Here is a 13,351-nt window from a genome sequence, read left to right as displayed (position 1 = left end):
CGCCGCCCGGCCCCGCGTTCCCATTGGGCCGCCTCGCTGTCAGTCAGCCGGCAGCGCCCGCCTCGGGGGGCGGGCGCGGCGCGGTCCGGCCCGGGGGAGCGGGGGGCTCGGCCGGGCCGGCGGTGCGGGGTCCCGGGCACCCCGGGGGGGCCTCGCTCGGGGCTGGGGGACGCGGAGCGCCGGGGCGGGGCTGGGGACCGTCCCAGATGCCCCACGGGGACCGTGGGGGCTGGGGTCGGACCCGCCGTAGGGGTGCGGAGCCCCCCGGGCGGGGCTGAGGGTGCCCGGTACCGCGTTCGGCTCCCCGCCGCCCCGGGCCATCCTGGCAGGGGCCGGGCCCCCCCCGTTGCCCCCCACGCCGTCACTCGTGTCCCCGCCTCACGGGGGAAACCACGGGGCGGTGCCGCCGGCCGCCGCCAGGGGGCAGCACGGCGCCGCCGGCGCGAGTCGCGCCGTCGTCCCCTTTAAGGCAGGCGGCGGCCGGAAGTGCTGGCGGCCGAGGCCGCGGCGGCTACTGCGCATGCTCCCTCCTGCCCGGCCCGTTTCCCCCCCCCTCCCCCTTCTCTCAGCCCCCGGACTCGGCCGCTCGGCGACGGTAAGGGCCGGCCGGCGCCGCGCTACGGGAGCCGGGAGGGGCCAGGCGGCGGCGCGGCGGGGCGGGGCAGGGCGGGGCGGGAGGGGGCCCGGCCCGGCCCGCCGGGGAGGGGAGGGGGCGCCCCAGCGCGCGCCGCCGTACGTGCCGCCGCCGCGAGGGCGGACGTCGCGCGCCGCGGGGGGGTGGGGGGGGCCGCGCCGCTGCGTCCGCCCGCGGGGGGGGGGGGGGGAGGCCACACCCCCTCCCCCGGGCAGCCCCGCCCCGCCGCCGCCGCCGCGCGCCGCGGGGGGGACCCCGCGCCTCCCCCCCGCGCCTGACCCCTGACCCCCCGGCAGGGGGGGCGGCTGCGGCCTTGTGGGGGGGCGCTGACCTCTGACCCCTCACCTCGGCGACCCCCGTCCTCCGGGGTGACCTCTGCCTCCCGGGGGGGCCGGGGCCTCCCCTCGGCCTAGCGGCCCCCACCGGGGCTGGGGGCTCCCGAGGCGGGGGCAGCGTCCCCTGTGCTGCCCCGGGGGGTCCCCCGGGCCCCACCGGCCCCGCACCCCAGGCCTGGGCTCGGCCCCCCGCCCGGAGCCGGTCACCGTCGGGGTTTCTCCGTCTCCCGGTGACCCCCCACGCCGGAAATCCTGAGGAAGCCGCGGCCCTGCCGTCCCACGGGGGGTCCCGGGGGAGCAGCACCGGGGAGCGCTGCCCCGGGCGGGGGTCTGGCCTGCCCCGGGGAACCCTCGAGCCCTGAGCGGGTGAAGACGCAGCCGAGGAGGGAGGCGCAGTGACCCGCGGGGGGTGCGTGGGCTGTGGAGCGCGTCCCCTGCGCCCCAGCCGTGGGCCACCGGGCCCGCCGTCCCCTGCCCGGGGCTCCTCTCCTGACAGAAGCGCTTTCCCAGAAGCTTTTAAACCCCGAGGGGTGGTCCTGACCCGCGCAGGGCCGACCTCCAGCCCCACAGGGGTAACAAAACCACCTTCACACCTCCCTGCGAGCGCAGGGCGGCTCGGTGACCCCCTGCCAGGATCTCCTGCGGCACCGCACCTCTGCCGCCGGGAATACCGGCTTCTCCGCAGCCCCTGTGCGGTGGGAAGGGTCAGCCCCAGGCACGTGCGGGTTTGCTCGGATGGTGCCAGCCTGCGGGGCCAGGGAAAGCCGCTGCCGGCTCGGGAAGTTATGAGTGGGATGGCACTGGGGGGGATCTCTCTCTGTTGGTTTTGTATCGTCGGATGAGACGTCCCTGGCTATCGTGATCGAGAGGGGAGGAGAAATCCTCGTGTGTGTTGACAGGCACTTGCCGTCTCTCTCTGGTGGTGAATTTAAAATGCCTGGTCCCCTCTTTGGAGCCGGAGCTTTGCTCTGCCGGCCCTGCGGTCCCCACTAGCCCAGCCTTTGCTGCGGCGGGACTGGGCGATCATGCTTACACACCGCTGCCTGCCCCTCTCCCTGCACAGGCAGCGGTGCTGCCACGGTACAGACCTGCCTCTGCTTTGCCCTCTGCAGCACCGCGGCACCCCGCCACCGCCGGGCTTCATGTGAGAGATGGCGAATGCCGAAGTGAGCGTCCCTGTGGGTGATGTGGTGGTTGTACCAAGTGACGGAAACGAAGGGGAGAACCCGGAGGATACCAAAACCCAAGTGATATTGCAGCTTCAGCCGGTGCAGCAAGGGTGAGTTGGACGGTACCGGTGTGTCTGGGAGGTGCTGGGTGGGGTGGGGGGCATCCCTGTAGATTTTCATGTGTGGGGACCAAGCGTCACTGCGTTTTCCAGGTCTGCGTCGGTTTTGTGTCACGCACGATAGAGAGAAAAATACAACGCAAAAAAGCTTTTGTGTGCGTCGCTGTCACGGGGCCTCCGAGGACTGAAATTGTCCTGCGGAGACGTGTCCGCGCGATGCTGGATCGCGGTGGCTGTGGCAGTGGGGAAGCGGCGCGGTGGTCACGGTGCTGCCCCAGCCACGCATCCTCCCGGTCTCCCTCTTCCCTCTCCAGCCCCAGGGTGCGTTTTTACAACACTGCAGCTGCTGTACGTGGTGGTCTGTGCCCGTGTGTGCAGATCCGCATATGCCTCTGTGCCAGCTTTCCCCTGAAATAATCCTCCTCTAAAATACGATGAAGCTGGGATGTTGGAGGGAATTTACCCATGGCAGCTGCTGCGGAGAAGTGGCTGCCACCAGGCACTTCATCTTAACTCTGGATCGATCAGGACATAAATATACAGGCTCCAGTTTGGTAATATTCGCAGAGCAGGGTGGCTGTAGGCCTGACAGTGACTCTTCCCTGCGTGATCACCCGTGCTGCAGTGTCACACAGGGCTGGAAGGGAAATCCTGGGGCACTGAGCTCTGCTTCCTGTTGTCGTGGGTAACTGCCTGTAGCAGAAACCAAGAGGAGGAGGCACAGGGAAGCGCACTGCAGAGCTGCTTCAGTGGCGCTGGCAACGTGGAGGGTGCGATGACAGGACTGGGAACGCCTCTGCGTGTTTCAGTCCTTGGGATTATTATCGTATTTTGTACGTGCCAAAAAAATGCCTGTGATTGAATCTGTATCAAACGAAATCCACATCCCTGGAGGACGGGCAAGAAAGAAACGAACCGAATTTTTAACCACATGCTGTGAATCTTAATTTCCCATGATTTATATAGTTTGTTTACGGATGGCCGCTTTCACAACAGGATTTACCAAGAGAGCTCTGAGGCCAGCGCCGCTGTAGTGGCCGTCGAAACCCACACCATCCACAAGCTAGAAGAAGGGATCGGTGAGTTCCCGCTTGGCGTGGGCGGAATCCCCTCCTCTGCAGGGCTGGTCGCCGCTGAGCTGGTGTCTCCAGTTCGCTGGGCTTCCTTCTGGCTCTGCCCCTGCAGATGCTGTTTCCCAGGCATGGATGTGGGTGCAGGGTCTGGGCATACTCTGGAATAAGAGTCTGCTGTTACTGCTTGGTCTCAAAAGTCCTGGAACTGAGATCCTGGCTCTCCTGCAATGAATGGTAAGGGCTCCCACGGGGTCCAGGGGAGCCGAGATTTCACCCTAGTCTTGGTGCGCAGACACTAGCAGGCAGGAATGATGGTTATAAGGATGGCAGTTGTGTCTGCGCTGGCTGAGGCATCAGACTCTGATTGCTGGTTCTGTGCTGAACGATCAGCCTGACAGTTTGGGTTGGATGTTCAGAAGAACCGAGCAGGTTGGCTCTGAGTGCTCCCTGCCATCCTGAGGAGCATGTGGGAAAAGGCTCCTGTCATTAGGTGCTATCGCTAGATCTTGACTAGTGTTCTGCTTCCTGTGTGGGTGTGGGTCTTTTGGCAGAAACTCTGCCTGTGAAGAGAATATATTATCAGTAAATATCTGATATCGCTGCTAAAGAGATACCAGAGCTCCGAAAAATTTGAGAGATATCTGTGCTTCAAATTTTAAAGCATTTTGTTTCCACGAAGACTGTTCTCATTGACACCCACCCCCCCCAGATGTGTTGGATTTCTGATCTCGCGTTCTCCTGATAGATGAGCTTCATTTTAAGTGTTGCTATATTAAAAAGCGGATGCCAGTTGCTTTTAGAGCTTGTAATTGGAGAAGGCTGAGAGAGGACTGATCCTGAGCTGGGATCGGCCCTTCTTTTGGTTTCCTGACAGTAGGTCTCACAACCTGTGAGCTTTCAGCTCCCACCTTGTGGGATTTGAGCCTCTCGGGTGGAAAGTTTCATTTTCACCCGTTCCTCCCTCAGACCCCAGCACCATTGAAACGAACGAGGAAATCGAGATCGCCTATCCCATCACCTGCGGGGAGAGCAAAGCCATCCTGCTCTGGAAGAAGTTCGTCTGTCCGGGAATTAATGTCAAGTGTGTAAAGGTAAGGGAGTTTTCGCAGCGGATTCCTTCTCTGCTCTCAAGGTCTGGTGCTTGACCTCCGCAGGACTTTCTTACTTTTTGTGTTTCGTCTGAGCCTTTTCCTGGAGCCGAGTGACTTTGCCTTTGCGGCGTGCTGGATTGTTAGCGCTAAAATTGTTTCTAGCATGGGGAGAAGCAGGGGAGGAGTGGGTTAAGGAGTGAAGGCCCATCACGCACCTTATATTTCAGTGCTGCTCTTGATTACTGTTTAAAGCGGAGTCGTATTTGTCACTTGACAAGGGACTTGGAGCTGAAGATAAGCAGGGGATGCGTACTGAGATCCGCCAGAGCTTTTCGTCCTTGTCTCTTTCCCTTGGTGTCCTGATACTCCACTCCTGTCACTTCCTCAGTGAGCAGGTTGCATCGAGAAGAGAAATCTTGCTGTTACCTTTTTCCGCTTGAGAGCTTGCTAATGTAACAGCTGATGTGCTGAGGCTGAGTCCCCGTGTGCTGCTGCGGCGAGAGCGCTCTGCTGCTGACCCTCAACAGGAACTATCTTAGTCGCTGGAGCAGGACGGAACAGATGCCCGAGTGAATACCTGTGTCAGCTAGATGTTGCTCGGCTGTTTGATGTAATAGGAGTCTGCCATAATGATCTCTGGGATGACTGTACGTGTTCGCAGAAGGAGCTAATTTGGCTTATGCCTCGTACGAAAGCCTTCAGGGCTGTTCTTGGCTAGAGCTGTGCGGTTCGAATGCCGATGGCTGGCAGGTCATCCCTGCAAACGCATCCATTCCGGAGTTATAAGCATTGCTGTGCCGAGGGGATCAAAGCTGGTAGGAATTTGAGAAGCAGCTCCTCTTTCTGGGTAGAAGTGTGGCCTCAGATGAGCTGTGGACTGGCTGTGTTGGATGTCCCAATACAGTCTTCCGAAGCGATGTTACCCTGTGTTTGCTGAACCTCTGTTTATCTCCTTGTCAGTTCAATGACCAACTGATCAGCCCGAAGCATTTTGTTCACCTGGCTGGGAAGTCTACCCTGAAGGACTGGAAGAGAGCCATTCGCCTCGGAGGAATCATGCTGAGGTATTTGACTTGCCTGCCACTGTGTCCAGCTTCAGGGCTTCATCTCTGCAGCTGCAGGATCCCGAGCAGGCATTTTGTCTGCTTTGCAGTCCCCGGGAGATCTCTTGGAGGTTCACGTTACCTGGCCAGCAAGCTGCAGCACCTCTGGGCAGAGATCCTGGCCCCAGGTCTGAGGGGCAGGATTCCTCATCCTGTGCAGAAGTGGCCTCGCCTGGGGGAGCTGGTACTTGGTGGGGGTGGAGCAGGACGGGAGCCCTGTACATGAAGCTGGGGGATGGCTTGGATTTGCCATTTGAAAGCTCTGCAGATGTTTTGTGGGCAGAGTGGCACTGGGTCTCCCTTTCTCCGTCCTTCCCATGGCCGTAGCATTCCTACGTGGAATACTCCCTTTTGTCTCCAGGCTGAAATTTGAGCTGAGCCTGGTTCTCTCCCCACTCCCTGCACAGGAAGATGATGGACTCGGGGCAAATCGACTTCTACCAGCACGACAAAGTTTGCACCAACACCTGTCGAAGCACCAAGTTTGATCTCCTGATCAGCAGCGCCCGCGCACCGGTGCCGGGGCAGCAGAGCGTGGTGCAGACTCCGACATCAGCTGACGGTACAAAACCAGTTAGCAACGCCGCAGGAGTTTCCCTCTGATGCTCCTCTCCCTCCCTGGGCTATTCAAATCGGGTTGATCCACACACACACTGTACACCTTCTCCCCAGGCGTAGCAGGGCAATCCCGCCGTTCGGGAGACTGCTCTGATTTCTGAGGAGGAAAACGCTTCTCGTTCGCTCAGAGAGGTCTCAGCAGCATCTGTCAGGGAGCTCTGCTCTGCAGTAATGGGAGGGCTGGAAAGCAGCTGGTATTAAGCAGTGACTAGAGGCAGCCTTGGGAGCCAGGGGAGGCTCACCTTGAAAGGGAGCCCTGTTCTGGGGTCAGCATGTGAGCAAACAGCTGAGAGCTTGCACAGTGTTTCCTGATGTCCTATCTGAGGGTCTATTACAAAGGCTCGAGGTGGGCTGATACTCAGAGATGAATCTAGGCATGCTGACCTCCAGCCTGCTCCACATTACCTGGAAGTCCAGAAATGGTATGGTGGCTGGACACGATTTGACTGTCATTCCAACTGCAAATTCTCAGCAAATCCCCTGTTTCAGAGCAGAAAACGATCTCTTTGCTGAGGTTAGGGGAGAAGACTACTCCCAGCCGTACTCATTCAGCTGGGCAGGTTACATTTCTCTAAGGCCCTGGGTGGATGAGATGGCAGAGTTGTCCATAGGCTAAGGAGAATCTCCTGCAAAGCACGTAGTAAAACCTTACAGTGGCTGCAGATTGGCTTAGTCCCAAATTTGATCCAGAAACTTAGGATTGAATCAGATCCGTTTCCCTTCTATAAACCAGCTTGGACCCTGACCCTGTCATTTCCTGAGAGATTAGGGCATCTCTGGGGAGCAGAGCTCTCTGTTGATGATGCAAGAAGGGTGACTGGGCTGAGGCTTATTTGTTCCCTTCTTTATTCTGATCCCTTTCTGCTCATTTTATGCCAGGACTCCAGTTTGCTTTTTGGAGGGCACGTGGTTTTCCCTCCAGAACCCCCAGAGCCTTTCATAATCACAGTTCCGATGAGAAGCAGCAATATTTGCTTTTAGCTAATTTGGTTGAAAGAGGCCAGGCACAAACAACCTGACGATGAGAGTGAAAAAAGAGCCTGGGAGGGGTGAGGGGGGTGGAAAGCAAAGCAGGGATTCAGGTCTGGCGCTCCGGGTGCCGCAGAGGGAGCTGACGTTGCCTTTCTGGCAGGGAGCATCACCCAGATCGCGCTGTCGGAGGAGAGCATGGAGGAGGGGATCGAGTGGAACTCTGCTCTGACGGCTGCTGTCACCATGGCCACTGAGGAAGGCATGAAAAAGGACACGGATGAGATCTCGGGTAAGCTCAGGCTGCTTGTTGGGTGTTTTCTCACCCTCTCCTTGCCTGTTACGTTCTGGAAACTGAAATCCTGGAAATAAGGAGAGTTTAGGCAATGACAGAGCTGTCCCCCAGCCCCTTGGCTATCCCAGAATTTCCCAGGTGCGCAGGGTCCCTGCCAAGCGGCGCTCCTCACCGCAGCAGGCAGAGTGAGACTTCAGCCCTGGCCTTGTGGCTGATGGATGATCCCCCAGATCAGTTGCTACTAATTACAGTGAGGGGTTTTTTTGTTCATTCTAAGGATGTAAACGTCTGCCAGCCTGGAGCTGGACTGAAACCATCGGGGAGCGGTGTCTTGTTAGTACCCCTGTTAGTACCCTGTCAGCTGTCTTGGCTGTGTCTCTCTGGCTGCGCTGCCTTGCCTTCCCTCTTAGGATCAGTACAGAATTTCCTCAAACAAAGATTTTAAGCTCTGCATCTCGCGAAGGTGAACAGAGGCAGTGAAATGTCGCCTTGGAAGTCATGGTGCTGTTTGAAAACATGTTACTGATTTGCTGCCTGAGTCGGTTTTGTTTCTTTTGGGGTTTTTTTTGCATGTCATATCCACCCCAGTGGCCAAATTAGAAGTCGTCTTGCAAAGTTACTCTTGCCTGAAAGGTTTAAGGTGGCCTTGTGGGCAAAAATGCCAAATGCTTGTACATGTTGAGTTCTTTTTCCCTCTCCTTCTGCCAGAGGACACGCTGATGTTCTGGAAAGGAATAGCTGATGTGGGGCTGATGGAAGAGGTCGTATGCAACATCCAGAAGGAGATAGAAGAAGTCTTAAGAGGCGTCCAGCAGAGGTTGGGTCAGTCTCCCTTCCAGATGACAGGTAGGTTGTGAGCCGCAGCCTCTGGCTCTGCGGTGGGGAAGGACGCTCAAAAGGGGAGCTGCAGGCAAAAAAAAAAAACCTGCCAAGGGTCCCTGCCCACCGTTTAAAGCTGTTGAGTCAGGGTGGTGAGCGAGTTACCGCTCATTAGCTGAGCTGCGGGAGCTGAGGCTGGGTGTGGTCTCAGCCTGCCCAACTGTGAAGCGCATTTGCTTACACCACTGCGGGGGACGAGGACACAACGTGCCACCCTCGTCCCTGAGCAAAATGACCCTGGCAGCTTGCTGAGACCATCGGGGGACTGTCCCCAGCTCCTGGCCCTCATGAAAGCCCACCCAGATTCACTTCTCGGACCAGAGTTATTCAAACACTTTTCTCTGTGACAGTTCAGGCTTAAACAGGTCCTGCCCCCTCGCTTCTCGTTCTGTCTTCACTTGTGCCAGAAAACCTGTTTTTGGGGCTGAACCAGATGAGGGAACTGATCTGGGTTAAAAATAACTCCCCTCCCCGCTTTAGGGTTATTTTTAACTTGGATCAGTTCCCTAATCCAGTTCAGCACATGCCCCTGTGAGCCCAGGGTTTGAGAGCACCTCTTGTTGATGCTCTTGCTGAGAGAACATCCATGTAGCCACAAACTTCATTTTACCCAGGATATTTTTTTTTTATTTTCTAATTTAGCTTTGGGCTGGCGGATCTTTGTGTCTGGTAGGTGGCAGCTTTTGGAAGCTGTAAGTGATTGAAGTCAGTGGATTATAATAGAAATTTTGCACAGCTTTCGGTGGAGCTGGCATGTTAATGACACTGTCAGCAGCATGGGGTGATGATTTGTAGGTGGAGAGCTCGTTTGTATCTCTGTGATTGCAAATTATGCTTTCATTTGCAGCAATTTTGAGCTGCTTGGGTGACACATCTCTGTTTCATTTTCTTTAGCATGTGAATGGGACTATTTAGTCCTTGGATGTCAGAAGGAAGAGGGAGCTGGGTCTGCCCTTGTCAGCCAGCCCTTGGGAAAGAACAGAGAGAGTTTTACAAAAAGCAGCAGAAAAATTTTGGTGTAATACGAGCATCTTTTGAGTACCTGACTGAGTCCCACCTGTGGGACTAGGCACTCGTCCCCATGCACTTTCCTTGCAGATGCTGCAGTCTTGAACAACGTCGCCCACACATTTGGCCTAATGGACACAGTCAAGAAGGTTCTGGACAACAGGAAAAACCAGACAGAGCAAGGAGAGGAACAGTTTCTTTACACGCTGGCAGGTACAGTCAGCGCCTTGTAAGGCTTCTCACCCTGTTGCTGCTCTTGGGAACTGATGTGACCTTCCTTCAACGTATGAACCGTATTTGGGTTATTGTTCAATACACGCTGCCCCAAAACAAATGCATCCCAATCCTTTTCCATCCTAGGGCTTGAGTGGAATCTCCCCTCTCCCTTGCCTCGCAGTGAGCAGTTACTTGGAGCATTCGACAGCCCAAAATCTGTGCCCTTTGCTGCAGCCAGGGTGCTGGGGCTGCGAGCCCGATTCTGTCGGCATTAGGAAATAGGTGCTGCTGTGTGGCTGTCATCCGAGCTGCAGGCAGTGCCGTGCTGTGCCCGAGCTCATAAGCGTCTCCGTGTACGGGGTGCTGAGTTGTCTGCTTGTCTTGGCGTGGAGCTATCAGGTGTCTTGCATGGCTTCCCCTGAGCTGAAGCCAATAACCTGACCTGGATTCCCCAGAGCCGCTTGCTGGATGTGTCTCCATCCTCACCGTGTCCTGTAGAACCTGTTCTTATCTGGGATGTCCTAGTCCCCTACTGCCCTGGATAAACGAGATTAATGTGCTACTTCTGACTTCCAATGTTCACACAGACGAGGGTTGAGGGAGATGTTTCATTGACCGGGGCAGTCCTGCTCCCTGTCCCCACTACAGGTGCTTGGCTCCTGGGGAGGGGACCCAGCCAAGCTCAGGAAGCAGTTCCTACCGTCTGGAGGGGCTTGTCCACTCTCCCTTGTAGGTGGGTCTGGCCTAGGGAGCAGAAGTGCCCATCTTCTCATCAGTAGGAGCAGCCAACTGGTACAGAGCATTGCCTGTTCCTTATCCAGGCGCTGACAGCCGGCCAAAGCAGGCTGAGCGGGTGCAGAACATTGACCAGGTCTGTGTGGGTGGCAGGAGAATCTGGCCTTTTCCTTCAGTGCAGTTTGATCTTGAGTGAAATGCTAAGATCATGCTCGACTGGGTGGTTAGGAGACCTCCCGTCGCAAATATGGGATGTAATGGCTGTTTGCGGAGCCCTTGAGTCCCCAGGAGCTCCTGCGACCTGCTGGCCCTAGCCCAACGCGCTGCTTAGCCGTTCTCTTTGCAGACCTGGAGCGGCAGCTGGAAGAGCAGAAGAAACTCGCCAAAGACCAGAAGGCGAAGTCCCAAACCATCCAGAACGTGGTGCTGATGCCCGTCAGCGCTCCCAAGCCCCCCAAGAGGCCCCGCCTGCAGCGCCCAGCCTCCGCCACCGTCCTCAGCCCCTCCACCCCTATCCAGCAGCCTCAGTTCACGGTCATCTCGCCCATCGCTATTGCGCCCGTCGGACAACAGTTCTCCGTGGGCAACATCCCGGTGGCAACCATTAGCCAAGGCTCCAGCCCGGTGACTGTTCATACCTTGCCATCTGGCTCCCAACTCTTCCGATACGCCACCGTGGTGTCCTCCTCCAAGACCAGCTCCTCCGACACGGTCACCCTCCACCCGTCCTCCAGCCTGGCGCTGCTGAGCTCGGCGGCCATGCAGGACAGCGGTGCCCTGGCGAATGTGGCGGCCGTGGTCAACCCCGTGGAACTGGTGGCCATGGAATCCGGCCTCACTTCCACCATCCAAGCCGTGGAAGGCACCTCGGACGACGGGCAGACCATCATAGAGATCGACCCGGCGCCGGATCCTGAGGCGGATACGGACGAGTCGGAGGGCAAAGCTGTGATCCTGGAGACGGAGCTGAGGACTGAGGAGAAAGTGGTGGGAGATGTGGAGGACCATCAGCACCAGGTCCATAACGTGGAGATTGTGGTCTTGGAGGACTAGAGGGGAAGGCAAGCGTCAGTTTGGGGAAGAGTTGGGAATTTGTTTTATTTTGGGCTTTTTTGTTAAGCATTTTTGCCAGCCACCCCATTTGTTTCCATGGATATTTTCATTGTACTGTATATTTTATATATATATATATATATATATAAATTTTTTTTTTTTTAAAACAAAAAAGCTGGAGAAACACGTGAGACCTGGAAAAGGCTCTGTCTCCGTGGAGCACTGAACAATACCGCCTGTTTGCAGGGTCAAGGAGAGACTGGATCTCTGCTGAACAACCCAACCGGGAGGAACTGGACGAGGGCTCCCGGCGCCGGGAGCGCGCCGTGGCCCAGCCACGCGCATGGTGCTTCTGCTCCGGGCCTGCCGTGGCCCCCGTTATTTTATTTCAGAGAGACAATAACCAGTGGCTGGAGCGTTGTTGTGACTGTGGGAAGGGATGATGGCTTTGGGGTGGAAAAGGTACCTCATTTGTATTTTTATTTTCCCCCAGGGAAGGGAATTCTGTCGGACTCTTCACTGTCACCTCAACTGGGATTTTTTTATTATTATTCTTGCTTTGGGGAAGACGACAGTAACCCTGCCTTTACTGTCCATGTTCTCCTCCTCCTCCTCCACACAAATTGTTTTTATATCTATATTTTTTTGTATTTGTTTGCTCTCCCTTCCCTTGTCCAGATTTCCCAGCTGCAAAGCCCTGGACGCACTCTCGCCGGTCTCGGGGTCCCTGTATCCCAATCCCACCTCTTCCCGTGGCACTTTTCCCCCATCCCTTTCCCCGCCTGGCCAGGCTCGGTGCTGCAAACGCCGCTTAGAGACTCCGAAATTCACTTCAACCTTTTGCATAAAGGCAAAAAATATCAACCCGAGCTTAAAACCACAACCTCCCCCTTCGCTGCTCAGCGCTGCAGGGACCTTTCGGGGTGTACAAAGCATGTTGTGCTGTTGCTTTCCGGGAGAGCTGGACTCCGGATCGGAGCAGCTTCTGTTTACACTGTGTGCTGAGGCTGCTCCGTGCTTGTCGCTACTTGTTTGGTGGTTTTATTTTTGTATTTTTTTCTTCTTTCTTCCTATAATCTCTTGGCAGGATTAGAACTGGCACGTTGCTGACATAATGCCCCGCTGTTTTCCCTCTTTCCCTCTTTTTTTTTTTTTTTGGTGGTCGGGGTCCCTTTGGGCTCCGCTGCGGTGGGAAGATGGAAGGGGGGAAGCGCCGGGTGCTGTTAGAGCTGCGGAGGTTTGGGAGGGCTGGGAGTGGGGGAGCTGCTTGGCTGGAAATATTAAGCAAAACAACAGCAAAGGAAACACACCTGGGGAGGGGGAAGGAAGATGTGTTTGGCTATTTTTTGCATTAAAAGGAAAAATTCAAACTTACGCTTGAAGGGTTTATTCGTGGGTAGGTGAAAGGCGGCGACTCCGACACCTCGGAGGCAGCACGGGACGGGCAGGGGTCCCTCTGCCCGCAGCCACTGAGAGGTGGTCGCTGCTGCTCGGACCCCCCGCCTCGGCCGGGAAGCGTTTCACCGGCTTTCCCATGGCGCTTGGAGCCGCCGAGCGGAGCCGGGAGACGGTGGGAGCTCGTAGCCGGTCGCACCCACCTTGCGCAGGTGTGGGAGCCAGACCCCGTGGGTTTTGGATCAGGGATCCACCTCCCTCCATGTCCAACAGCCTTCACTCCATTCCCCTCCGCCTTGCCCCACGCAGGCAGCCCCTCGACTGCGGAGGGACGGGGTCCTTTTGGGGACCCCCATTCCCCCAATCCGGGCTTACAGCAGGTCCTTCCCTCCGCCATCCCTGCCCGAGCTGTGCCCCTCTCTTGGGAGCGGGGCAGGGTCCGGGCAGGCTTCCCCGGCACCTCCTCCCGGCCCCTCGGGTGTTGGGGTTGGCGGCCGGGGAGCCCCTTGACCCGGGGGGTCCCAGAGGGTCCCTGGTCCCCCCACACCCTGGGGTGCTGGGCTGGGGGCCGTGCCCTGAGCACGGGGACGGGGGGAGCGAAAATGTCGGGGCGCGACAGAGCAGAGTTGGGGGGGTGGAGGCGGGGGGAGCTGCAGCCG

At 57.4% G+C, this 13,351-nt stretch overlaps 1 protein-coding gene across 4 annotated transcripts; it reads left to right on the top strand.

Moving 5' to 3' along the window:
* The first annotated feature begins 530 nt into the window (after positions 1-530).
* GMEB1 (glucocorticoid modulatory element binding protein 1) lies at positions 531-12,836 on the top strand. 4 transcript variants are annotated; one of them, XM_075173596.1, is made up of 10 exons: positions 531-595; positions 2,082-2,248; positions 3,254-3,336; positions 4,297-4,421; positions 5,382-5,485; positions 5,932-6,086; positions 7,275-7,403; positions 8,115-8,252; positions 9,384-9,506; positions 10,591-12,836. In XM_075173596.1, the coding sequence occupies exons 2-10, from the start codon at positions 2,121-2,123 to the stop codon at positions 11,295-11,297; spliced, it is 1,692 nt and encodes a 563-aa protein (XP_075029697.1). In that variant the 5' UTR covers positions 531-595; positions 2,082-2,120; the 3' UTR covers positions 11,298-12,836. The 4 variants fall into 4 exon arrangements, with proteins under 4 accessions (XP_075029697.1, XP_075029696.1, XP_075029698.1 ...); XM_075173595.1 differs by having other exon boundaries at positions 3,224-3,336; XM_075173597.1 differs by lacking the exon at positions 531-595 and adding an exon at positions 3,443-3,564 and having other exon boundaries at positions 2,131-2,248.
* Positions 12,837-13,351: the final 515 nt, after the last annotated feature.

Source organism: Calonectris borealis, chromosome 25, assembly GCF_964195595.1.
Source record: "Calonectris borealis chromosome 25, bCalBor7.hap1.2, whole genome shotgun sequence".
NCBI lineage: Eukaryota > Metazoa > Chordata > Aves > Procellariiformes > Procellariidae > Calonectris > Calonectris borealis.
Note: the sequence above shows the minus strand (reverse complement) of the source record. Positions and strands in the feature narration are given on the sequence as shown.

What these genes read in the sequence shown, in the direction of transcription:
- GMEB1 (XM_075173595.1), top strand. Translation starts at nt 2,121, where the DNA reads ATGGCGAATGCCGAAGTGAGCGTCCCTGTGGGTGATGTGGTGGTTGTA. An exon ending in CAAGCTAGAAGAAGGGATCG is followed by an intron (nt 3,337 to 4,296) that starts GTGAGTTCCCGC and finishes TTCCTCCCTCAG; the next exon opens with ACCCCAGCACCATTGAAACG. An exon ending in CTCGGAGGAATCATGCTGAG is followed by an intron (nt 5,486 to 5,931) that starts GTATTTGACTTG and finishes CTCCCTGCACAG; the next exon opens with GAAGATGATGGACTCGGGGC.